General features: G+C 39.9%; 1 protein-coding gene across 3 annotated transcripts; it reads right to left on the reverse strand.

Annotated features, from left to right (window-relative positions):
- Positions 1-280: 280 nt before the first annotated feature.
- On the reverse strand, positions 281-24,167 carry LOC144056387 (arf-GAP with GTPase, ANK repeat and PH domain-containing protein 1-like). 3 transcript variants are annotated; one of them, XM_077573169.1, is made up of 21 exons: positions 24,042-24,167; positions 23,546-23,958; positions 22,107-23,231; positions 17,382-17,440; positions 17,209-17,296; positions 16,517-16,602; positions 16,295-16,436; positions 15,447-15,581; positions 15,232-15,353; positions 12,789-12,950; positions 10,761-10,844; positions 10,397-10,501; positions 10,142-10,301; positions 7,101-7,229; positions 6,892-7,029; positions 6,669-6,728; positions 4,809-4,960; positions 4,245-4,335; positions 2,461-2,683; positions 1,137-1,440; positions 281-596 (listed from the first exon to the last, which is right to left on the reverse strand). In XM_077573169.1, the coding sequence occupies exons 3-21, from the start codon at positions 23,158-23,160 to the stop codon at positions 318-320; spliced, it is 3,573 nt and encodes a 1,190-aa protein (XP_077429295.1). In that variant the 5' UTR covers positions 23,161-23,231; positions 23,546-23,958; positions 24,042-24,167; the 3' UTR covers positions 281-317. The 3 variants fall into 3 exon arrangements, with proteins under 3 accessions (XP_077429295.1, XP_077429296.1, XP_077429294.1); XM_077573170.1 differs by lacking the exon at positions 24,042-24,167 and having other exon boundaries at positions 23,546-23,680; positions 23,831-24,026; XM_077573168.1 differs by lacking the exon at positions 24,042-24,167 and having other exon boundaries at positions 23,546-24,026.
- Positions 24,168-27,110: the final 2,943 nt, after the last annotated feature.

Genomic DNA, 27,110 nt, shown 5'->3' on the forward strand with positions numbered 1-27,110 from the left:
GGCTGCGTTGAGTGCAACACAATATATACACTCTCTTGGAAATACCAGTAAAGTGATGGCATTTCAATCAGATACATACAGAACAATTCATTAGCTTATTGCAGTTCTTTACATTTGGACTTGAGATCCCCCCCCCACCCCCACAAACAAGTATGTGCCAGTCTGTGTGTTTTCTTCACTCTATCACTATTAGAGCTTGTGTCACAACACTAGTGCAACGTCTGGCCAAATGCTCCTCCATTCTGAACGTGTAGGCCACAATCTGACGACCATCTTTAAAAAAAAAATAAAATAAAAAATACACTCCTGTTTTTGTTTTACGACACGGCTTTTCTCGACGTATTGTAGCTGAAGCTAGCGCCGCCCCTGTGCGAGACCTTGAGCGTCGTGGCGACCGTCAGGTTCGGCGTCGCGCCGATGGGGAAGCCTGGGTTGGCTGCCGATGCGAATCCGGCAGTTGCGGCGACGGAAGGGGCGGCTTCATTGGGACATCCGTACTGCAGCAGGATGTCGGCGCACTCCTGGCTGCCCGCCATGCGAGCCAGGGTCAGCGCTGTTTGGCCCTGAGCGTCCCTGTATCGAACGTCACATCCATACTGACAAGGAGACATAAAACAATAGGATTCACAATTTGAGAACGTGTGTGACAATTCAATCAATTACACCTGCATACACCTAAAGCCCGTATCCCATTGTGGGGTGAACGCTCGCGAATGTTGATTTCACGTCAGGGTTAGTTCAAGGTCGCAGTGTTTTTTTAAAGTGGAAGTCAACCTTAAACATTACTTGACAATAATAGGTTACATGTGACCTCAATTCTGATTAATATTACATTTGTGGAATATGAGTTGTGAAGCAAAATCCAGCCGTTTTTATCCATCTCAGGTCTTCAACGAGTTATTTTCCATGAGGTGCCATGTTGAACTTCCAGTGACTAGTATGAGAGTGTGTGGCAGCTAAAACACCAAATTTTACACACCTGCTCCCTATTGTTATCCTAACGAGTCACATGCTACTGGGGAGGGACAATTTTCAACTTATGGGTGTACACACTTTTGTTGCCAGAGATTTAGCTACGAATGGCGTCATTTTGAGTTGTTTTTAGGGAATAATAAAAGAGTAAAGTCTACACTGACCCAAACGAGAAGCTGCGTCATCACCACGTCGGCCTGCTGACAGGCAGCGTGAAGGGCCGAGCCGGGCAGCCGCAGCGCCAGAAGGGACCGGGAGGAGAGCGCCATGCTGGGGGGGCCGTTGATGTTCTCCTTAGTGCAGTGGGCCAAGAGAAGCAGCAGTTTGGGGAGATTGTGCTCCATCGCAGCCAGCAGAAGACGACCGGACAGTGTGATGTCGGGACCCTCGTTGGGAGTGGGAGGAGGCAACGGCGCCACAAAAAGTTTCTGCTCATATTTGGCTCGAATCCACGACTCTCGTTCCTCTCTGGAAAAAGTAAAGAAAATAAAAGTTGGGGGCTTTCAGGGACAGAAAGCTGCCAGCAGGCTGAAACAGTATAAGAAGCACTAATCAGTATTTCTAATGTTGTAATAGTTGTTCCCTAGAAGTGTATGAATTGATTCCTAACAGCCTATTTTCTTCATTTTGTATTGTTTCTCTTAGTACATATGTGAATGTTGGATTTTATTGTCCATTCAGATTTCACCTGACTTGTCACTCTGTTCTGCTTCAGAATCAGTAGTTCTGGCAGATGTATCTTAAATGACATCAGCAATTCTGTCGTTAACCAATCAGATTTCAAACTCAACTCGCCAGAAAGATGGCCCCACAATAACATCAGCAATTTTATGTCCTCTGATTGGTTGATCAGAGTCAATTTCGTTACAGTCAAGTTGGACAAGCAAAATGTGTCTGTAGCTATTGCCACACAGTCATTTTAATAATAAGCATCTCTGGTAACTATAATGTGTTTCTTTCTTTCTTTATTTTAAATTAGGGATGTTATTAGATCATTATTGGCCCACAATAATGTCAACATTTTTCCCTCTTCTGATTGGTTGGTCAGAGTTTTTCAAATGCTGACTTTGTCAAGTCGACCTGAAATTTTTTTTTTAATTTCTTCCTTAAAACTCTAATTACGCTAATAATGAAAAAAGAAAACATATTTGTGTCACCCAGAACCAATATTTGGCCATTTGCATGTTTGAACTTTGGTCCGTCACCAACAAATGTCTGACTTCCAGGGAGTACTTAAAAACTGATAACATACTTTAAAAAAAGCCCAAGGTTTCAACTTTAAACTTAAAAATGACAAAAATAAAGTTTTATGTAATTACAGCAAAAGGCGCAATTACCTGAGAAATCGCTGAAATAATTGATTATCAAATCAATTAAGTTCAACTTCTGCTAAAATAATCACAGCAATGCATCTTGTTTGTCCAATGTTTTTCTGATGTCCACAGCAAAATAAACAATAAATACAAATATTATTTGTACAGTCATTACCGGGTAGCATCAGGTGGGGGTTTCCGGTGGCCCATGGTGCGCGCCTCCCATATACAGTTAACCATGTGGTTGCCAATGGCACTGAGGACCAGCGTGAGCTCTCGTGGCAGATCGTCCAGATCAAGAGAGCGAACGCGCGAAACGTGCGTCCCCAAGTTCCTGTGGATTCCCGAACACTCGATGCATATGAGGGCGCCGATGTTCAAACTGGCCCACGTAGGATCTTAGGAAGAAAAAACACAAGACAATCACAATCTTTAATCAACGCTAACTATAGTCTAAAAACAATTGGGTCAAAAGTAACCCAATTATGGATTTAAAAAAATGGACCGATCCACTTTATGCGTCAATTTGACCCAACTTTCTGGGTTGTTTTATACAAAATGACTAAATTTTTTGACCCAAGTCAAGAATCTGACCAATTTGTATGAGTTGTTTTACACTAAAAGTCAAAGTTGGGTTAAATAGACCCAAGTAGAACATTGGTCCATTTTTCCCCCACAGTTGGGTTATTTTTGACCCAACTGTTTTTAGAGTGTAACAATTTCCTTAGATACTAAACCAGTGGTTCTTAACTAATCACAGTTTAATAAGATTCAATACAAACGTTGTATCCAAAATTATGCTTTTACAAGGATAATAATGCTAATTTTTTTATCAACACTGTTGTAGAGGTATTAACTCATTCAAACCCAAAAACGTGTAAAAACGTTTATTTTTTAATACTTTACCCTTCAATCCCAAACACATATTTACCCATTTTTTCAATTTCAAAAATGTTTTTGGGCTTTGATGCAGATTTTGACATGAATAGGCGGCTTAAAGCAATGGCAGTTATTACAAAAAACGGCCAGCAGATGGCAACAGAGTATAAGAGATCAGCCAGGGCCATGTTGCAACAAGCTCTTTTTGTCAGTTTTCACCAGGAATGTGAATATTGATTACATTTAGCTATATTCTAATGCTAATTGCTGCAAAACAGAAACATATAGAAATATATATTTTTCCTGATGAAAGAAGAAACTCTAATCTTTCTTTTGGTAGGTTCCATGTTTTTATAGCAATAGAACACAATATTCTGTGGGCTTTGCAAAATCAAGTCAAAATCCAGTAAAACAGTCGGGAGCAAAGGGGGTTGCTTCAGTGAAAATGGCTGGGATTGAATGAGTTGTTAAATATCTTAATTTGCAGTGATTGGTGTACAACAGCACTGCATTATCCCGAGCTGTTTCGAATATTTTGTTCATGTTATCTGCTAACTAAATCATATAAAAAGTTATATTGATACAATCCTATTATTGTCACTGGACTAGAGTATAAAAAAAAGGCTTTTTTTTCTTCTTTTTTAAATCTTTATATGATTCAATAATTTCATATGTTTTCAAATTTGTTCCAAAAGTAGACCACTGAGAGATTTTTTTTGTTCGTGTGGAGAAAAGTCTCCTTCCTCCCACATCATGGTGACCCAATTTTATATTCGGTGTAACAATTAACACGACATGAAAGTGTTTTTTTGCAGCTTGTAATCAAGATTTTAACACAGATTTCTGTAATGCGCTGTCTCATTCTGAGATTTTTTCCTCCCCACGCTGTGATCAGTCGAGTGTGCAAGAATGTGAGAAATGACTCAATAACTAATGGGCGACTTTGTTCTATTGTTCTGTTAAGCGCTCTTCATCTTCAAATGAGTGCAGCAAGAAGATGAACGATGATTGATACATGAATCGCTCTGAAATAGTCAGCAGCCAGATGTGACACGGAAGGCAAAAAAAGATGTCACTAACTGGGAGCATCGCAGTCGACGCAGAAGTTGTTCCCTTTTGCGTTGCGAATCGCCTGCAGAGCCACCGCCTCGCTTTGGCTATTCTTGCGGGCCTGTGAAAAACACAAAGTGTACAGTGAAAGATGTCCTTTTCAAATCTGCCTGTGAAAAAACGTCTATGAGTATATTAAAAAGGGTTTGACCCGAGGTAAATTGTTCCCATAAAAAAAAAAAAAAAAAAGAACTGCATCATTGCATTAACTTGTGATATCGGAGGAAATTACATTTTTAAGCACTCATCCGAGGATGTGTCCTTGCTGCAGTGCGGATATCAGCACAAGACAACATTGAGCAGGCCCGAAATCATGACACGCTAGTGATGAAGTGGCTTCAGCGGTGCAAAATCAATTAAACTGTCTTTTTCTTTTTGACAAAAGCCATCACGACAGTGTTGTAGGGTCATGAATCACGGATGAGATGTTTTATTGTATTTTTCTTTTGCAAACAGACGGCAGACACCATTAAATACAGGAGGAGCAAGATTTTAAAGGAAGTATGCATTTGCATATGTGTGTGTGTGTCTGACCTTGTTCTTACTGCTCTCACACAGCTGCAGGCTGGCTAAGATCTGACTCTCAATGGCCTGCACCCAAGAATCCCTCTCCTCCACACTCTGGGCTTCAAAATGCCACGTCTGGCCAGAGCTCGACACAATGAGGAAGTCATTGTTTTCTTCATCTGTCACACACGCAATACAGAAACATACAAGCTCTCAATCGCAGGTTACTGTATTTTGCCCTATTTATTTGAATTGACCTGCACGATTGTTAATACACACAAAAAAGTTATACATGGCTAATTATATTACTATCCTAGAATTGGAACATCTGCATTATTTTTTTTTTAGATACTTTTCTTTATTTAAGTAATTCTGTAATTATAAAGTATGACAATTAACCCAAAAATATGAATTCTGTTCTTCAATATACAAAATATAACCAAAACATAAAAAAGATTTATCTGCTGACTGGCATTCTCGTTGGTCCAGTATAGGAGTGACAGGGGTTGAACTACTAAAGTTTTTTGTGTAGTGGACTATAATGTGATGAAAAGTTTTTATTTAATTTAAATAAAATGCGTTTCTGTGTTTGACTGTTTTAATTTCATTTGTTGAAGATAGACTTGCTAGGAGTCTCATTTTGGTCAAATATTTCCACACGCTTGTAGCACACAAGCAGCCATATACTAGCTTATATTGACGTCAGTTTTGTAAAGCAACACTAGTATAGCTTAAATGGCACAAGTGACTTTAAAATATAAACATATATTTTTTACTTACTTCCAAGTGTAAATATTAGCCTACTCTAAAACAGAGTCTTTTTGATCCCACTCAAAATAGAGTCCATTTTTTTCTAAATAGAGTCAAATTTACTCTACAGAATTTACTGTTTATGCTTATTAACATAATTTATAATATACTTAAGTATACTTTTAAGTGTACTAAAATGGGCCAATTTAGTCCCAAGGAGTTTACTTAAAGTTTACTTTTTGTACAAGAACAAGTAAAACAAACAAACTTAGGTATACTTAAGTATACTCTATTATGTACTTAAAGTATACTACTTTCAGTTAGGCTCATGATGTTAGCGTGTGTTGTATGTTTCTCACAACTTCTGATAAATAAAGTTCTTGTTTCCACACAATTGTTGTCTAAACATTTTTAGACATTACATTTTGGTGATAAAGATTGAGTTTCACTGCACGACATTCTTCAACATTATCGAGGCAAGTGGGCTAGCACAAGCTAGCTAGGCTAACTGCTAGGCTAACTGCTAGGCTGTTCCATGACCAGCTAACATTTCAGACATTCGCACTTTTCGCTTCTCCACAGTGCGTTATACTTCGGCGGCCTTGGTAGATGAGAGGCTCGAAAGTCCTCTGTAAATTGGTTAATTAGAAGACATGATGCCAAAAACATGACGAGTGATTAGCTGACTTAGAGCATTAAATGTGCAGTAGTAAAGATGTTAATCGGTTCAACTGACCCCTAAGTGACAGTAACCGAAATGTCGACCAATGACAGCACAGTTACCTTGTGCAGGAGGCGGGACTTAAAGAAACCCAAGTCACAACAAAAGGAGTAATATTTGTCGACTGTGTGACTGTTTAAAGTTAGCAAAAAGTAGACCTGAACGGGAGAAAAGACTTATCAAAAAAAGGTGAAAATATATTGTAACTTTTAAAATATTACCACATTACATTTTAATCCGTGTACTTCACTTAAACTGTTAATGTTTTGAGCAAAGACAAGCACACCAGTAGTCTGTATGTAATATTCAGTGGCAACATAGTCTTGCCAACAGTAGCACATCACATACAATATAAGACATGGTGCAATAAAAGTCCAGAAGATTCATCAAAAGAGGACAAAGATAGGGCACATTACCTGTTTTGCTTACATTCCTTAAGCTACCAAAGCTCTTAAGTTTCCACATTTTGCGTTTGGCTATAAAGAGGGGAGGGAGAAAGCTGAAATCATTAACATTGCAAGAATTCTATAATGTATATTTATTTTAAATATAAAATTGGTGTAACAACAAACAATCAGTCAAAACTAATTGTTTCATATTTATTTGTGAGTTTTATAATACGGAGAAGCTCATCATCACCTTCTGCTTGGCCAATGGTGGCGTCCCCTTTCTGGTTCATGCTCTTCTTCCTGCGATGCTTCTTCCTGTCCTCCACTGGGGACGTGGAGCCTACGTCTTTGGTGGACGAGGAGCTGGACACGCCCTCAACTGCAGAGTCTGCTAACACGTTCACAGACACTGAATCATCTCGCACTATGTTACATAAGAATTCTGTTGCTTCCCCTCACCGACACTTTGAGCGTGGTTGGAGACGTTGGAGGAACATCGCTGCACGCCTCTGTTGCTCCTGAGAAAGAGACCGCCCCCAAGTCCCTCCATGTCGTCCACTTGTAGGAGGCTGCTGGCGCTGACAGGAACTACGACAAGCAAGGAGTGAATGTATAAGTTAAAAAAAAAAAGATCCTCTTTGTGCTTCCAGACTAGATAATCAACACAGCGCTGTATATCCTATTCATAGCAGTGTCAATATGATTTATTTATTCATACACAGGCGCCCATCCAAGGATGCCGCGTCTTCCTATTCACAAGAGCATAGAATTTATTCATTAATTCATGTTCAAGTACCACTAATTTGCCACTTCTTTGCAATTGTTTATGCAATAGATATCTTTTATTTTAAAATACAGTATATCTAAACATTTTCTTTGTGTCTCCTTGCTGCTGTAAAAACTGAAATTTCCCAAACAAATACAGCTCAATTATATTCATCCCCCATCTGATAATACTGCTTGCTATAGTTAATTGCTCAGCCAAGGATTTATTTTTATTTTTATTTTTTTGTTACTGGAGAGCTCAGTATTGTTCATTCGATTTGACATGTCATCATTGCTCTCCTTTTAAATTTTTATATATATATATATAATTTATTTTTTTTGCATGTGGGTGAGTATGTGTATGTGCGTGCGTGCGTGCGAGCGTGTGTGTATTCATTAGTTCACCTAAAACCTATTAAAAAAAATCCCATACTAATAATATAATATAATAATAAATTGCCAAATGCAGAAACATCAATGTAAGTTATCACGATGTGGTGGCTCTCGCTAACAGGCAGAATTAAGTAACCAGAATTAGGTTAAAAAATTCTATATACGTAGACCATGTTTCTATAAATTTTGATATTTGGTTTTTATTTGAGGCAGATATTTTTTCCATTAAAATGTGATTTATGAGGAGGTTGGACCATTGGTCGATATTCAGAGTTTGTTTATTTTTCCAGTTAACAAGAATTGTTTTTTTTGCGATAGTAAGGGCTACAAGTGTAGATTGAAATTGTTTATGTGGTAAGTCAGTTGTTGTTAGGTCACCTAGCAAACACAAGTTTGGAGATAAAGGTTTCCTACAGTCCAAAATAGACTTTAGTCCAGAAATACATAACCGGAGTACATAACCATAAAGCATGAACATAAGTGTCTGTAGTGTTTTGTAAACATTGGAGACAAATGTCGGAGTCTGAGATTCCCATTTTCTTCATCATATATTGAGTAATGTATGTTCTATGGATAATTTTATATTGGATAAGTTGTAAATTTGTGTGTTTTGTCATTTTAAATGCGTTTTCACAAACTTGAATCCAAAAGTCAGATTCCGGTGCTATAGACTGTCTCCCATTTCGACATTCGACATCGACAGACATTTTATCAGTATATGAAAGTAACTTATATATTTTTGAAAGTTTTTTTGTTGTTGTCGGGGAAAGCTTGTTAATATCTTTAGCTAAAACAGGCGGTTGGAGCGTACCCCGAAGTGTTGGAATTTTTTTCTTTATCATATTTTTAACTTGTAGATAATGTAAAAAATTTCCGTTTTTTATTTTGTATTTTTGGAGCAAGGATGCATATGATATAAACATATTATCTGAGAAGAGATGGTGGAGATGTGTAATTGCTTTCTGCTCCCACACACCTAAATAAAACGGTTGGTTGTTAAGTTGAAAGTCGGGGTTATGCCATAGGGGAGAGAGCCCACAGGGCTCCACTTGGGCTTTTGTAATTTCTAGTGCCTTCCACCAGGCAGTCAGGGTGGCGGAAATCATTGGGTTTTTAAAACAATTATGTCGCTTAGGATTTTTTCATGGCCATTTGCTTGTTTGTTAGCAGGATTATGAGGCGACTTGATTGATTTCCATAAAAGGCTGAGTGATGAAAAAGACTCCAAAAGAGTGAATAAAATGTCAAAGAATTTTTCATTGTGCGGTGAGGAATGTTTATCGTGTCCAACTCAAAGTCAAGAGGTTCTGGGTTGGAATCAGGTTTCAGACCCTTCAGTTTGCATGTTCTGCCTCATGTTTGTCTGGTTTTAAATGGTGATTTGATTTATTAAGGGGGGAAAAAGCTACTCAAAGCCACCTCACCCTGTGTGAAAAAGAATTTACACCCCTTGTTGAAGGCAAAGTCAACCCCCCAAAAATTTTCTTGACAATATTATATTCTATGCAGCCCCACAAGTCTTAATACGGTATTATTATTAATATTGCATTAGTCAAATATGAGTCAAGCAACAAAATCCATCCGTTTTCATCAATATCAGAAGGCGGACATTTTGTCACTTGCTGTCGAGGGAAAATGACATCACAGTTGCTCAGGTCACAGGTAACAACCAATCACAGCTCAGCTTCAGAAAACAGGCGCGCTGTGATTGGCCGTTGCCTGAGCACTGAGTAACTGTGATGTCATCTTCAATCGGCAACAAGTGGCAAGATGGCCACCCTCTGAGATGGAAAAAAATGGCTAGATTTTGCTGCATAACTCATATTCCACAAATGTAATATTAATCAGAATGACATGTTTAGACTAGTGAGGTCACATCGAACATATTTTTGTCAAGAAATGTTTAAGGTTGGCTTTCCCTTTAAATCATGAATTACTATGGCTAATCACATACAGTATTTATGTTCACGTTCTCTGACTAAACCCAAGTGTTTTTACATGATTACATTATATTCTATGGACTGACAAAACAAATGTAGCAATCATTTTTCCACACAGGGCTCACCTGAAACCCCGATGAGGGCATACTGTGTACAAATTTGATGCATTTTATTGAATTTCTTATTAAATAAAACATGAATTGACCAAATTTAGCAACCTACAAGGGTTATGCATTGCTGAAAGCCAACAATTTGGTGCTAATCCAAATTAGCATTGTAATGCCTTGGTGGAGGTCAGCTCTTCTAGCAACAAAGAGGATTTGGTGTTGGCAATGTTTAGTCATGGCAACATATTTTTTGGACATTTTATATCCGACAAAGGGATAAGACATTTTCTCTCACCCAGGCTGACCCCCTCAGGTCCCTGCCCATCTTTGACCCTCCCGTTGAGCCCGACTGGAGGGCCGCCAGTAGGTACAGCACGAGGGGGGCGCTTTCCTGGCACCTTCACAGTCACTCGCAGCAGATCCATTTCTTTCCCGGGGGTATTCAGCATGTAGTCCTGCCAAAATCAAACAGCCTCCATTACAACCTACTACCAGTTGGCTGATGCTTCAACATCGCAAACCCTCAAAAGTGCTGTCAAAACACACTCACGTTGACATTAGAGTGATATGACAGGATGCCGTCACTGGAGAGAGTGACGTATTTCTTCTTCCACTCTTTGTTGAGTGAGTTCCCGCTGCGCTTGAGCAAGAAACCCTGGTAGAGGTCACAGGAAAAAAAAAAGGGGGAAATGCGCTGTTAAGATCTTGTGTGTTCATCTCACACCGTAAGGCAGCGTGATGGCTGGTGGCAGCCAAAAACACCCACAATGTATTATTTACCCATATGGGGTATGGCATTAATTCACACAATGACAGGTGTCGCTACGTGTGTCATTTGAAGGGAGTCGTGCTGTGATGTCCTCTGCTGAAGTTCATTGGATGCACTAGATTTGTATTCTGCATCTTTGTCTTACCTGCTTGATGGGAATGAAGCGCCCGCTTCCCACATCTCCTTTGCAGTCTGCACTTCGCCTGGCTGAGTCGCTGCCTCTTCGACCCTGAAGGAAACACAAGGGGACAAAAACGTGCTTTAAAGTGTGGTGATGCTGAAACTATTACACATTGTGCGCTGGGAACAGTACATGTCCCATAGGAAATGAAAGATATTTAATTAATTCAAGTGTCAAAACTCCACCATGGTACGACGGTTAGGCAGGTTTTTTTCCAGTAATATTTTTAAACCTCTAATTGTTATACATCACATCATTTTTTTTTTAGAAGTGCTCGTCTTCTTTAGGATCTTCATTAGGGTGTGCTGGAGCCTTTTGAATGAGAGACAGGGCACATTTTGACAAAAAAAAAAGCCTAAACATTTTAGAAGCACTGACCTACATTTACAACCTGAATTACACTATTTTTTCTCTCCATGAAATTGTATTAATCTATTTCCAACAGTTGATACATGTATGTGAATGTTTTATTTATTTATTTCAATAATGTGTTCTATGCGGCCCCATTAGTCTTTACATAGTATTCGGATTAATATTGCATATGTGGAATATGAATAAAGCAGCACAATCCACCCGTTTTTATCCATTTTGCCACTTGCTGTTGACTGAAAATGACATCACAGTTTCTCAGTTAACGACCAATCACCGCCCAGCTTGCGAACGCCACATGACCAAACTCACAAAACAAGCTGAACCCTGATTGGTCGTTACTTGAGCCCTTAGTACTGTGATGTCATTTTCATTTCTGTAAAATGGCCGCCCCCTATAGACATATAGTAATGATTTCTATAATTGCAACATCAAATTGATGGTATTTATATAATTATATATATTTTTTTATTTCAGAATGTTTTTATTGCTTTTCATACAGAAATGTAAACATAATGTACATTCCAGAACAACCTGCATGGGAATATAGTACATTGGCTCACATACACTGTAAGCTATATTTTTCCCAATGATATTTTCGCACCTAATATATTAATATATAAGGTGGAATTGAGTCAGCTAAATCCTCACTAAAAGCTCAAATAACAAAAGCACGGCCACAAGAGTTGACTTTTTCATGAAGTATGAAATGTCCTGGCCAGAACTAACTTGGTTCTTGCCTTTGCCACCTTGAGAAAACCAACCAAAAAAATAAATACAAATCTCAGCTTCTGTGGAGTACGCACAGGCCTAGCAATCTTCATTCTCTCCTTCTGCTGCTGGCTCACCACCGTATCATCTCCAGCTGGCCTGCGGCACTGAAACAGTCTGTCTCACAGCTAACGACGCGCAAGCAATGCAACCTTCTGCTAGCACGATAAAGCTACGTTAGCAGCGGCAATGAAATACACCGTCTCACAGCTAACGATATGCTTTAAGACGACATAAAGAACGCTACAGAGTTAGCGATGCTAAAAACAGAAAACAGAGCAATTATGTAGTAAATCCAACAAAATTGTGAGGATTATTTTCGATTCTTAAGCGGCCATTATTAATCAAGAAACATGAGCAGCCTTGTGCAAATCATGGAGATAACTTTAAGTGGTTAGGCAGATGAATCCGCTTTAATTTATATGCCTCTTAATACCGCCACTATTATGTCACAATTTTAGAAATCATCAATAATATACAAAAATATGTGAAATCCTCTTAACATAAAAAACAATGAAAAAGGGAAGAATGCTAGCACTGGCAGAGAAGTGAGCTACATAATGAAAAGGTCACAAGTCATTCGCATGGCTGCCATTTTACAGAAATGACACCTACTGCACATTATAGTCACACCAGCTGACAAATTAGACTTAACTTGCTAACACTGCTAATTGAGTGGAGCCCTCAGAGAAAACAAAGGGATTACAACATTCATACCCCACGCAGGCCAATTAAAAAGAACCTCTGTGGTTGAGGGTGACTCAGCTAATGTATTTAATTATGGATACAGCCAGCTTTATTGTTTTCAATTGGTTAAACATATTTACATGCTTGTGCTTGGCATATATTTACCGAAAAGCGCGCGGTGCGTCTGCGGGTGGCACTGCGGACTGAGCCAGGAGTGCCGCTGTCCTGTTTCTCCCCTCTTGCCGACCTGCCAATCTCTTTATGGCTAATCACGGGGGTGGAAGGAAGTGATGAGGAGTAATCGCTACTCTGACCCCCATTACTGGCCTGCAAATGAAAGAGAGGGACACGGAGAGAGGGGAAAAAGATCTTCATCGAGTCGAGGCAGTAGTTAATAGCGCCGTGTGTGAAATGATATTAAATATTTCCCATGACCATGCTTGTAAAAACTGTAATTAACACAAATACCATTTTTATTGAAGGGTGATATGAGCCACATTACTTTTCAAGGAGTGTAATTATTTCCTGTACTTTAATTTTATTGGGTGCCATTTCTTCGAAGGTTAATAGAAAAAAACAAAATCTATGTGGGGAAAATTACAAATAAATGAAACATTTTTTTTTTAATGGGGGGTGGGGGGAATTACAGTTATCACACATTTGAAAATGATTTTTCAAACAACTGCATTTATATGGGGAGAAGAGCTTATACGTGGTTGCAATTTAAAAAAAGAAAATAAATATGGTATACATAATTAATGATCAAGTTCAGATAGTTTTTTTCTCCTATTAGTATATAGTTTTATTAATTAATTAATTTAACGTGGCTATGAATTCACCCCATAGTGCAAATAATTTATGTATTCTATAATGGCTGACAATTTGGTCTTTAATCAGAAACATGTTTTAGGGCAACCTTTACTGTCAAAAGAGTCATTTTAGGCCAAATAAATAATCCAAAATTTGTCTGGAGAAGATTGAAGATTGTGATGAAGGAAACAGTGTGTTAGTGTTAGTCTAATGTACTGAGGGCCCAAGACGGTGCTAATTTGAGCTACACAATAAAAAAAAAAAATGCAGCATCCAATATTTTGAGATTCATTTTCTTCTTCATTTAATCTTCTGTTTTTGGATTTTTGTTGTTATAATTTTTCACATTTTTCAATTTACATTTGTAGACTGCCTTTCTGTCAAATTTCTTACATTTTTGAAAATTTTATGGACATATCATGGTAATTTTCTGCCTCTTTTTAGACATTTCATGTCAATTTTTTGACAATTTTTTGGTGCCTTTTTTGTTATCAATTCTCTGACATTTTGGGGGCAATTTACTGGACATGTTATGGTATTCTTTATATATTTTCGGGATTCCTTCTTGTTTTTACATTTGATAATTACGCTTTTAACATTTTCTTTCTGCCTTTTCTTAAATCAATTTCTGAATTTTCAGGATTTATTATTTTGTTGTTGACATTTTACAATTACTTAAAAAAAATCTTTTCTGCCTTGTTAAAAATTAATTTTCGAACTGTTTGGGAAATTTTGTGGACATTTTATGCAAATTTTCCGCTTTTGGGACATTTTTTCAGGTAATTCAAAAAACTTTTTCATCTATCTTTTGTCTCTCTTTTTCTGACAACAAAAATTTTTGGACTTTGACATTTTTTAATAATAATTCTACATTTTTAATCTAAATCATTAATTCATTAAAATAATATCTTATCTAAAAATAAAGATAATTATGTATTAACAAAAATTCTGCAATTTTTATTTTTTTATTTTTATTTTTTTATTTTTATTTTCTTATTTTTTATTTTTTTTTAGAGATCCACAGTGAGCCACAAGAGCGGTACTAAAAGCGGCCGTGGCTCAGGGTGTAGAGACGGTTGTTCAGTAACCAGAAGGTCGGCTGTTTGATCCCTGCTCTCCCCAAGTCAAGTGTTGTTGTGTCCTTGGGCAAGGCACTTCACACTCATTACCTCCAGTGCTACTCACACTGGTGTGTGAATGTTTGGTGGTGGCCGGAGGGGCCGTAGGCGCACACTGGCAGCAACGCTTCCGTCAGCATGCCCCAGGGCAGCTGAGGCTAATTAAGTAGCTTACCGACACCGCAGTGTGAATGTGTGAATGCATGAATAATGTATCCATTGTGAAGCATGTTTGAGAGCACTACATAAATCTGATGCAATATTATTATTATTAAACAAACCCATGTTCTAGGGTCACATGGTGGAGCACACAGTGGAACTGCGCATCTCTATTTAACATTGAAACACAGACTTGGGGCTCTATTTTCAACAGCACATCTGCGCTGTGGCGCAAATGCTGGCGGATCCTGATTTTTTTTATCAGTGCAAGGCTCACTGCACTTTTTTTTTTGGGCCAATTTGGCAGATCGGTCGAGGCCAAACTGGGAGAGCTGGCGCAGCAGAAGGAGTGTCTTGGAGATGCATTTGGTGGAGTAACAGTTTGGTGGGTAGAAAGTCGATCTGAACCATACGCCCACTAAGACCACTTCTAACACTGCCGTGTTTAATTAAATTGGCACTGGCTTAAATTCGGTAGCCAATAATAAAAGTAATGTGACCTTTTTTTTTCAATGCTTTACCTGTCCTGGAAAGACACCAGACACTGGGGTCGAACCTCCAGAGTGACTGGGAGAGTTTGGAAGAGATTTACAGGAAGCCAGTAAAGCAGCTTGCTTCTTGGCAGCCATGATCTTCTGAGCAGCTGGAACAAAATGAATGAAGAAATCATTTACACCAATAAAAGGACAACAGCTTCCCGCATTTTTTAAATCCTGTAACGTGGGTGTTGAGATACCATCAGTGAAGACCCTGTTGACATTGAGGCCGTAGGTGGCGCATGTTTCGTAGTAGGTGCAACGGCGCACATCTGAGCAGAGCTGCCTGGCCCGGGCATCATCGATGACCCTGGGGTTGCTGCTGCTGATCTTATCTGGTGAAGACATAAATGCTAAATCAAAGCTGGGGAGTAAGACGCCTCTGAAAACGTAGATAAAACCCTGAACATCCCCTGTTATCCCCTACAGCTTTATCACATCCAATTAATCTATTTTCAAGGTTTCTTCCGTAGAAGGTAGATTTTCTTGACCTCACAAAAGTGTTGCTTATGTGTTAGGTGGTTAGACTGGCGTGACTGTAGATCAGAACTACTGTCGTCAACTATTATTTCGAGAAATGTATGTTATTGTTAACCAGTCCATATTTGGCTGTTTACATTTGAACTTGCACACCTTTCTTCACCTAGCAGCAAATGTATGCACACAGAAAATACAGAGACACACTGCATGCATTTTCCCGCCTCCCACGAGGCACGACTCAGACAGTCGAACCGTTTATATTCAGAGCAGATTTGCGAGAGGAGTGAGTGGGTGTATGTGTGAGCTAGACAAACAGCGAAGCAGGTTTAGGGTAAACTGACAATCAGGTAAAAGGAGTAAAAGCTGTTCCTTAAAAACAGTTTAATTCCTTTAATTAGTTGCAATTATTCAGAAAATTAGCATATCTGAATGAACATTTCATCTCAGGAAAGTAAAAAAAAATCAACAATGCTGTTGGAATGCTTTTAAATGTTAATTATTTCTCAGTGCTAATGAACTCCAAACTAAAATGGCTTCCTGATAGAAAAATACTTCAAAACGTTCTCACCCTGCGTGCCAACGACTACGAAAGGTATCTCGGTGACAGGCCTGTGGGCGGCGAGCTGATGGTAGATCTTGTACACTTCCTGGAAGCTGGCCTCGTTTTCCAAACTGAAGACCAGGATAACTGCGTCTAGCCAGCTTGCGAACTGAAGACCAGGCAGACAAGGAGCAGGCGATCACGACACACGAGAGAAGGGCTGACTCATTACATCGGTTCCCGACTCACCTGGGCTCCTGGGAGTTCAGTCTCTTCTCTGATGATCAACAAATGGCTCTGTCCATCAATCGAGACGTCTTTAATGTACTGACGCCCTGGATAATTAATATGAATAATGATTCAAATTTGCCATAGAAAAGAAGGAAATAACAACAAAAAAAAGAGTCATATTTACTTGAAGAAAAATCTAATTTTACCATTTTATTTATTTATTTATTTTTAAAAAGCTACACAAGCATTGAGAAACAAACTCATGACCTTCAGCTTCAGCCACTCTACCACCTGAGCCATGTCACGATTGTTGTTTGCCACTATTCTGCATTGCTGGTGTGTCCAAAATGAGACCAAAAACCGGTCAAGGATTCCGCCATCAATATACTAACACACAGCAGGAGCGGCGTGACTCAGGTGGTAGAGTGGCTGTCTGTCAACCTAAAAATTTGTAGGTTTGTTACTCAACCATTGAGTAGCTTTTTAATAAATAAACTGTACTCAAAACTCAAGTAAATATTGACTTTTTTTTCTCCAGTGAAATCCATCAGTGAGACATGCACAAAAAAATTCCACCAGGAGTTGTTATTATAAATTGCCTATAGGTGGAAATGTGAGTTGTTATGGTTGTGTACCAAATGTTGCGGTCAATGAGTGTATGAGTCAGTCTGTCATGAAAGAATGCGGAGATGATTAGAAGCGAAACTGACCCTCAGCATTCTCTAGGGACAAGTAACTTCCTGTCAAGTGTCTGTGGACCAGCGCAGACTTCCCACTGCACAGGCCTCCCAACACAGCCTGGCGCACACGCACACACATGAAGTAAGTCACTAACAATCGATTGTAATATCAAAGCTCTGAGTATGAAAGCAGACAATCTTACCAGGTGAAGTTCTTGTACAGTTTGAGTGATGGTCCATTCCTGACTGCTGGTGCATGCAGCTAGAGGCAAAAAAAGAGAACGTGGTTCATAAATACAGCGCGGCGTCGATGTAATGTGGCGGTTTGTGGTTTGGAGGGCAACAAACTGGAGCCAAGTTTGTAAACTGCTGTTGGTCTTCTTGACTCTTACGCTTTGCTCCTTCTCATGAGAGAGACATCATGACGACTGAGGAGCCCATTAAAATGTCACACTGACAGTGTGTTTTATTTCTGTGGCGTCGTTGTCTGACTTGTTGTCCTCGAGCTGTCGTCTATCACACAGGTTTTCAACGTATGAGCCAGTAAGCTTCCCCTCAGTGAACATAAAACAGCTGATACCTCCCTTACTCCCCATTCTCCAATATACACACTCTAAATGCCATATTCAAGGTATTATTGCTGTGCTGGTGGTTGCTATACAGTGCTGTTGTGTCCAGTTAGACATAAAAAGGCAAACCCAAACAAGAAAATTCAGTCCAAAACAAACCCTGACTCTCACATTTACATTTTCAACAACAAAAAAAAACACAGAAGAAAATAGTCCCACTGATTTTCTAAAATATACTTAATAGGGTCATAATCACTATAAAGTGCATTTGATGCACTCATTCAAATCTTTTAAAATGTGTTTACTTCATTTTACAATTTTTTTTTCATTGGATGTACATGATTTGGAAACAGCAGGTCTCCACGAATACATCAAGAAAAGTGAAAGCCTCAGGCAACAGGAGCCCAATAAGGAGAAGGAGCCAGATGGACAGTCATGGAAAGGCAAGCCCCTGCATGGCATGTAACACCGACAAATTGAAAAAAATGGCTGTCATCGAGAAAACAATACCAGTGGCTAGAAAAGACTGGACTGAAAGACACCACGGAGGCACAAATTTTTGGGTAATTCCAAAGACATTTCATGGTAATTTCTGCCTTTTTTTGTTTTTGGATATTTTATGGTTACTCTTTGGAAATTTTTAGGTAACTTTTAAAACTTTTTCATCTACCTCTCATCTCCCTTTTTTTTTACAACTTAAAAATTTGGACTGACATTTTTTTTTTTTATATTTAATTAGTATTTTTTTCATTTAATCATTAATTCATTTAAATAATACGTCATTTAAAAAAATAAAAATAAATATGTAAAAAACATGATTAATTTATACTTTTTTTTTTTTTTTTTTAAAGAGATCCACAGAGAGCCACTGGAGAGGGACTAAAGAGCCATGTGTGGCTCCAAAGCCGCAGGTTGCAGACCCCTGCACTATACATTTTAATGTAAAAGCACCCAGGATGATTCTGCTTAAGAGATGAACATTAATGTGGCCATGGAAACCATCGTTGGTCTGCATGACTCAGTCTGTTTGCACACACGCGCACACACGCCGAAGGTCTTTTTTGTGATGTTGTGCAAAATGCACCCACACTGTCGCGTCGTCTGCCACACTGGGGACACGTTCTACCTTAAAACCTGTTTGACGACTGTCCCCCTCCCACCGCTCGCCCTAATCCTCCATCTTTGGGCAATCCCCACACTCCCCTCAATCAGCGTCACACCACCAACCAAATAACAATTCTCACAGCTGGCTGTTGCCATGGCAACTCCCTTTTCCAGAAGCCTCCGTACAATGAATGGCCTTTCTCGGTAGCGGCGACATGTGAGAGGCATAAAGAGGCTGTGTCCACCTCTGCGTGTATGTGTGTGTGCAAATAGAGTATGTATCAATTTGTGCTATTTAAAACATAATATGCAAAAGACTACAGGTGAAGCGTAGACGACGTTCCTCTCGAAGAGTCAATGTGTCGTCAGTGTGAATGCTGATGACCAGGCCGCAGAGAGCAGGAAGTAGTAGCTCGTTCTCTGCATGAACACAGCTCTGTGTCTCCCTGACCTTAATTATTCATGTCCCACTTACTCCTGACAAATTATTCAGCGCTTGCTTCGATACCACAATCACCATCATAGACAACTTCCTTCAGTTTATGGCTTGATAAAAGGGTGCATCTTGTTCTTAATATTCTAATAGAGAAAATCAATATTTCATGTCGTTGCTTGTTTTTGACAAGACCGAACTATTTTCCTGTTTGCTAGCAATTTAGTGTAAAAGCGTGTTTGTTTAAAAAGTCGCACTTGAGGCGAGTTATTTAAGCATGATTAATTTAAAAGGCTTGACATATTGTCATATTCTGTGATTTTTTGAAAGTCACAGTCAATAACTGCCAGGATGCAATTAGCAATGAATGCCAATTTAAAAAAAACAACTAAAAGACGATTCGCTCAACAAATAAACTCTTGCCTGAAATGTTAGTCAAATGATGTGTTTTCCGATTTTCCATGCTATACCAGATACAAAATGTCAACACACCCCTGTTCAAATGTCAGGTTTTTGTCACCGAGATAAATCACTTCAACAGATTTTCCACCATGAATGGGAACTATAACATGTACAACTGACTTAAAAAAAAAAAAAAAAAATCGCTTCAAGAGGGACAACAAAAACAATGGCAGTGGATGTAACCATTTCTTCTTGAAACAAAGATAGGCCTAAATTCTAAACCCACTTTTCTACACACTATAGAGACAATATAAGGAACATTTATATCAAAATTTAGAATTTAGTGTTGATAGTTTCATTGCCAACAGGGGTGGCAACTGGGCGGGCAGCTTTACATGTAAAATCGCCTATGCTCCATTTTCAAGTGCAGTTCATTTCTGTTGTGAGCTGCCACTGTGAAAGTATAAGAAAAGGTAGCAGCAAGAGGTTAAACATGACAGACATTCATGTCAGAACATGCCCCCCCCAGAACATGTGTATTGTTAACACAATTCTGTGAATGACAACTCAATAACTGGTAGTATTAGGAAATGGAATATGCAGTTAAAAAGGTTTAACGCCTGGTCGGACTTTAAAAGGATACTTAACTCATTGAGCCATTTTCAGCAGTAAAAAGTAAATATTTAGTCCAGAATTAATTGATAACTTCATTATTTTTCATGTACAATTAATACAGTACCTTTAAAAACATATTTTTTCCACTTGCTGTCGACTGAAGATGACATCACCTGTGCTGAGAAAATAGATAACAACCAATCACGGCTCACCTGCTTTCTGGGTTTGGTCTGCGCCATGATTGGTCGTTACCTGTTTCCTCAGCACAGATAATGTCATCTTCAGTTGACAGCAAGTAGCAAAATTAGTTTTTAAAGGGGAAGTCAACCAAAATGGGGCTTTTTGGGCAATAATGTGTTCTATGATTCCCCACTACAGTAGTCTAAATGTGGTATTCTGGTTAATATTGCGTTACGAAGCAGTATTAAAGTGGAAGTCACCCTCCGAAAAGATTTCTTGACAATAAAATGTTTTGTGCAGCCCCACTAATCTAAATATGGCATTCTGGTTAATACTGTGTTAGTGGAATATGAATTAAGCCGCAAAATCCAGCCGTTTTTATCCATCTCAGGGTCAGCCGTTTTGCCACAACCAATCACTGCGCAGCTTCAGAAAACAGGTGAGCTGTGATTGGTCGTTGCCTGAGCCCTGAGCAACTATGATGTCATCTTCAGTCGACAGCAAATGGCAAAATGGCCACCCCCCGAGATGCATAAAAACAGCTGGATTCATTTATATGTATATATATATATATATATATATATATATATATATATATATGCATACAGCATGTTTAATGTTGACAAAATATTATCTTCTAACTAATATCTAAGGACTATACTTTGTGTAAGAGATATTAATGAAACATGCTTGCAATTTTGTGTTTTACATATTTATATATACATATTCAGAGAGTCATTCATATTTTAGATCCTATCTGGCAATTGTTTGCACCATTCCGAAACAACAATGGTAATGTCTAGCTGTTATGTTTCGGTTTTGTAGGGGTTGGATTTTGTTTATTATGGGTATGTTTTGTTGTTTTTGTCTGTGGTTGGTGTTTGTCATGTCTTCCTGATTTCTCCCCTTGTCTCGTTATGTCTGATCACGTCCACCTGTGTTTCTTCCCTTCCCAGTGTGTCTGACCAATCGGTGCCCTCAGCCTATTGTGTTCCCCAGGTGTGTCTCATTAGTGTTGTGTTTGTCCAGTCTGGGTCGGTCCGTTGTCGTTTCTCCCACGTCTTGCTAGTTCCTCGTCATGCCACTCGAGTTTGCTTTGATTTAGGACTTTGTTGTTTTTTGTCGGCACGTTGTGCACCGCCTTGTTTTTGTTTAATTAATAAAACCCTTTTGTTTTGGACTTTTCCTTTCTCTCTGACCCAACCCCCCCCACACACACACACTTGGGTCCAAAACCACAGCCAACCGTGACACTAGCTGATTTTAATCAGATGTACTATTTATAACATTAGATATGCCTGTTTTAAAAAAAAAATGAGCTTAACAGTGAGAGCATTTCTGAGAACCGGGTAGGAGGTGGTAATATATAATCACTATCAGGTATGACGGCCTCCTTATTTAAATTCAGAGAGGTAAGAGGTGATCAAGATGTGTTTTTGTTATCACGGTTTTGCTTTGGGAATGTGATCATTTCTCTGTAGCATCACCGTGTCAGCGACTGTGGAAGGAAGGCACACTGTGAAATAATGGGCCAATTAGAAGGCCAATGTGTATGTTAAAAGTACAGAGAGCCCGCCATAGATCTCTGTCACGTTCTCCGAGAGATGAATCAATGAAGAACTTACCTTCCTCCTCGCTGGAGCCCCTCTCCACAGTGGGATACAGGACGGATGTGGTGCTGACATTTGGGGGCACAGCTGCACTTTTGGAGAAAATCCCACTAATGAACTTGAGCATCTTGCGGTCACGGGCGGGGGCTCTCTGGATTGTTCCCCCTTGGCCCTCTTTGCCTCTCCTGGCATCCTCCGAGAGGCAATGTAGGTCGCTGTTATCTAGGGTGCGACTGGTGGCTTTTCTTTGAGGCCGGTTCACGTCGCAGGTAACCAAGGAAACCTTAAATCTGTCCTCGTGAGAGTTCTCCTTGTTCATGATTCCCGAATAGCCTCCGCTGAGGGGAGCGGCGGGACGGATGAGCGTTCCTCTGCCGTCGTTGTCGGCCCAAGACGCCCTGTAAGGCCCCAGAGTCGTAGCTGCCATTAAGGGCGACTGCTCCCCGATGCGGTTATCCCTCCTCTCCAGAGTTTTGGCAGAGTGATACAAACTGGCTTCTCTGGCGTCCCTCCATCCTGCCGCGTTGGCGCCCGTATGCGACCTCATCAGGACTTCGGGGCGCTGGCTGACTGAAAAGGGCAGGCTGCACCGGGAGCGGTTGTTGAGCTCGGCTCCATTTTCGCCCTTTAGGAAGAGCCTGGGAGGCTCCCGGTAGAGTTCCGTCTTGGGGCGCGAGGCGTCGTTACGGGGCCCCTCTCTGCGGACGGTGGTCTCGAAGCTGCTGCCGCTGTACACCTTCACCATTTGCCTCAAGTGAGGGTGGGCAACGGCAGCGTCCTTGCTTTTAGCGAGCGGGACGATGTCTTTTTGCTCTCTCCTCTCAGCTTTCGCCCTCTTCTCAATCGGGCTGCCGTACTTGACGTGCACTTGATCCGACACTTGTGGACCACCAGCGCATACTTCCTCCTCTTTTGGGGCATGTCTCACCTCCTCCCTGGATTTGGGGCTCCCTTCCCCCTCCTTCTCGACTTGCTGGTCGGCTACATCCTCTGGCAAAGCCTCAACCTTCACCAGGGTGAGGGAGATGAGATAGGTGGTGCGTCTCTGTGGGTTGTCGGCTTGGCTCATTGGGACAGAAGACCTCAGCACAGTGACTCCTTCTCTCCAACCAGGCCATGCATGCAGAACTCAGGAGTGAACTGAAACAGACAAGACAATGGATGCTGGATACAATTTTAGAATATATTTCAATGTCTTACCCAGTCTAGACTGTTGAGTTTTTTTGCCTTACTTAATCCCCATCCACACACACTGCTATACTACTACCACTAATTCATTCATGAGCCCTTCCTTGCTTTATATCCTGAACTCTTCTGTACAAATCTGACAGGTAGACACAAATGCATAGAAGATGACATACAGTAGATGGTAATACACATTCCATTCAGCAACATGGAAAAGACACAAATGTCACATTTCCCTATCTTTTTTTTTCTTGAATTGTGTTTCTTACCGTCATTCTGTCGCGCATCAATTAGAGCGGTCCTTGTGCAAAAAATGAAGGATTCCTTTGGCGATCAAACAGGACATCAGATGGAACTGGAGCTGATCGATCCAAAAGGGAAATAAAAATAGGTGAAAAGGGAGCCTGCCGAGGAGAAGAAAAGGAAATCATTCACTTGTCACGATGCGTCTTGCAGCTGGAGTCTCCATTTGACAATGTCATGCATAAAAGCAGGTATTCACAGCAGGACGGCTACTGGGGGGGGGGGGGGAAAGCCCATCTGTTGTTATGTACCCCAAAAACGGAAGAATTTCAGCAACGCTTCCTCGTGTGCTCATCGGTCCTCTGGAGAACAGCTCCTCTCGGTCACCGCATCCTCTCCTCCGAGTGCCTCATCCAATTAGCAAGTCAATAAAATGTGTCTGTAAGGCAAAGGAAGCCCACCAGCTCAGCACGGCCCCTCCTCCCTTTTTCTTCCCCTCAAAGACCCCCCCAGTTACTCTACCGTAATCCTGCAGCACAACTGGACTCGCTGGCTCCGAGGAGAAGCTAAATGTGAGGTGGTGGCGCTTCTTGCTCACGTTCATCCGATTTTTATCGGCGCACACTGCAAAAGAGACAGGGAGAGGAGGGTGGGGGGGGGGGGAGACAATTCTCTTGCCAGTGCATCTGCCCTGGTGCTCGCTCGCTCACACTCACTCTCTCTCTCTCCCTCTGTCCTTTCCAAAGCAATTTATGGGCAGCGCCTGCTCTCACTGCCTGGCCGCTCGCATACAAAAGAGAAGATGCACAAGATGAGAACAATTAGCATATCTACGCTCAAATTAAAAACTGGAAGATTTACAAAAAGGGGAGGGAAGGGACAATTAACATCGACATCTTGAGAGGCAAAATGTCACTACACTATGACAAAAAGACCCTGCCAAGGCCAGCCATGTCGTCCATTTTCTATAGTACTTGTTCTCATTACGGTTGCGGGTGAACTGGAGCTTATCGCAGCTGACTTTGGGGCGAGTGGCAGGGTACACCCTGGACTGGTCGCTGCCAATTTCCAGGCACATAAACAAGTCTTCATTACACTGACATTCACACCTATGGACTGTTTTGAGTCTTCAGTGAAACAATTTGCATGTTTTTATGGAATGTGTGGAGAATCCAAGTACAGGAGAACATTTGAGAACATGACAACGCCAAACAGGAAGTTCAGAAGTACAGCGTTTCGAACCCCAAACTTCACAACTGAGTAACACCTCTACTGATATTCCAACGAGGCCAAACAGTCTTAATTTTGATTGACACCAAATTGAACACCTCTACTTTGTTTCTATATGCCGCAACTTTGTCTGTAGTGTGAATTATAAGCAGCAATATCCAGCCATTTTTATCCATCATGTGGGCGGCCATTTTGCCACTTGCTGTTGCTCACAGGGCTCAGGCAACGACCAATCACGGTTCATCTGTTTTCTGAAGCTGAGCCATGATTCGTTGATCAGGTCTCAGGTAACAACCAATCATGGCTCAGCTACAGAAAAGAGATGAGCTGTGAATGGTCGTTGCCTGAGCCTTGAGCAACAATGATGTCATTTTCAATCAACAGCAAGTGGCAAAATGGTCGGCCTCTGACATACATAAAAACGAAAGGTTTTGTTGCTTAACTCATATTTCACAAACACAATATTAATCATAATTAACAATATATTATTGTAACGGAAATTTTTCGGTTGACTTTTTTAGTGAAACGTTAACAAAATTGACTGGAGGAAAAAAATATAAATGCAAGTAAATAAAGCGTTGTTGTTTTTTAGTAATGTTGCTAAATAACTAAAGAAACAGCGATAAACCAAAATATGTCCTTGGAGGAGGGGAAAATATATTGTCAATCAAAAGGTCAACCTCTACATCTACAATATAACCTTGCGTGGTTTGGAGTGAGTAAATTTTTATTCATATAGCACTTTTCATGGAGAACCACACTTTACAGTGCTTGCATAGTGAAAGTCGTTAACCTGTCAGTAAGTTATAAAATACAGAATCATAACATTTTACATTTAATACAAGAAAAAACACAAAACAATCCAATCAAACAAAACAATATTTTTCACGTTTTCTTGTTTGGTGACTCCTAAAGGAAACATCAACAATTCTGCCACCTCCAGCTTTGCTTCCTGCTGTTTCTTCAGTGCCACCGTTTCAAATCCATACATCATCACCACTGTCTTAAAAACATTCCGCCTCATCCTAGCAGACTCCGATCACATAATGTTCCAAACTGCTAGGATCTGTTTCTTCATCTTACCACACTCACCGTTGCTCTAGACTTTTGACCCCAAATATTTCAAGTCCTCCACCCTTGCTATCTCTCCTCCCTGTAGTTTCACCCTTCCTCCTCCACCTCTCATTCACACACATCTATTCTGTCTTTTTTCTGCTAATCTTCATTTCCGTTCTAGTACATGCCCACACCTTTAAATGTCCTTCCACCTGCTTTCACTGTCATCTGCAAACATTATGGTCCATGGGGAGTCCAGTCTAACATTATCTGTCAGCCTATTCATCACTATTGCAAAGAGGAAGAGGCTTAGAGCTGATCCCTGATGCATTCCCACCTTCACCTTAAACTCCTCTGTCGCATCTACGTCACACCTCACCACTGTTGTGCTACCCTCATACATATCCTGTACTATTCTCTGACACTCCAGAGTTCCTCATGCAGTACACAGTTCCTCTCTCTGGGTACTCGTCATAGGTTTTCTCGAGATCGACAAAGACAAAAAGATAAGAGCTAAAAATTGAACAGATTCAGCACATTTTAAAGCAGGGCGGCACGGTAAATGATTTATGATGAGAAAAAGGTAAAACAAAAAGTAGTGCAGCAAAAAAAGAAAAGAAAAAAAGACTGAATTAAAAGTATAAAAATCACTAAACAAATTTTAAAAAACACACAAAACAACATGAGAGGACATGAAGCAAAACTAATTATAATCAAAACGATGCAAATATAGTAACAAAAATAACAATGTTTTAAAAATGTTTTTGTTCTGTTTTCTTTTACTCTGTTTCTGTTCTCCATCAGTCCCCTCTCAAGAATATTATGCTTAATTAATTTCTGACTCCTTGCAAAAAGCCCAATTGGCTAAATCGCAGTATAAACTAGGGTAGAAAAACAGTTAATTCAGCTTGAAATTCCTCATTCTTGTTCAAAATGGTAATTTACTAAAACTGAAGCCAGATTTGGAAAGATTTCTAAAATGCTTGATATTTAATATTGGTCAAACAAATTGTAAACACTGAACACTGGCACTGCCAAATTCTACCTAAAATAGTTTCTGATCAATTAAGTGTTTATGATGTGACAGTTTGACTCTGAAATGGATCATTTATATTGTAATTATTTTGTAAGAGAACAACTTAAGAGGTCAACCGGCCTCAATCTTCCTGGTATTCATCCATCTTGGTATATTAAACCTGATAGACAATTGACTCGCAGTCCTCTATAATAAGCATTAAAGACAAAAGAAGAAGAAGTTTGGACAACATTTTACAATAACACAAAAGGAAACTTTCAGTCATTGAG

This window comes from Vanacampus margaritifer, chromosome 8 (genome assembly GCF_051991255.1).
Source record: "Vanacampus margaritifer isolate UIUO_Vmar chromosome 8, RoL_Vmar_1.0, whole genome shotgun sequence".
In the NCBI taxonomy this organism is placed as follows: domain Eukaryota; kingdom Metazoa; phylum Chordata; class Actinopteri; order Syngnathiformes; family Syngnathidae; genus Vanacampus; species Vanacampus margaritifer.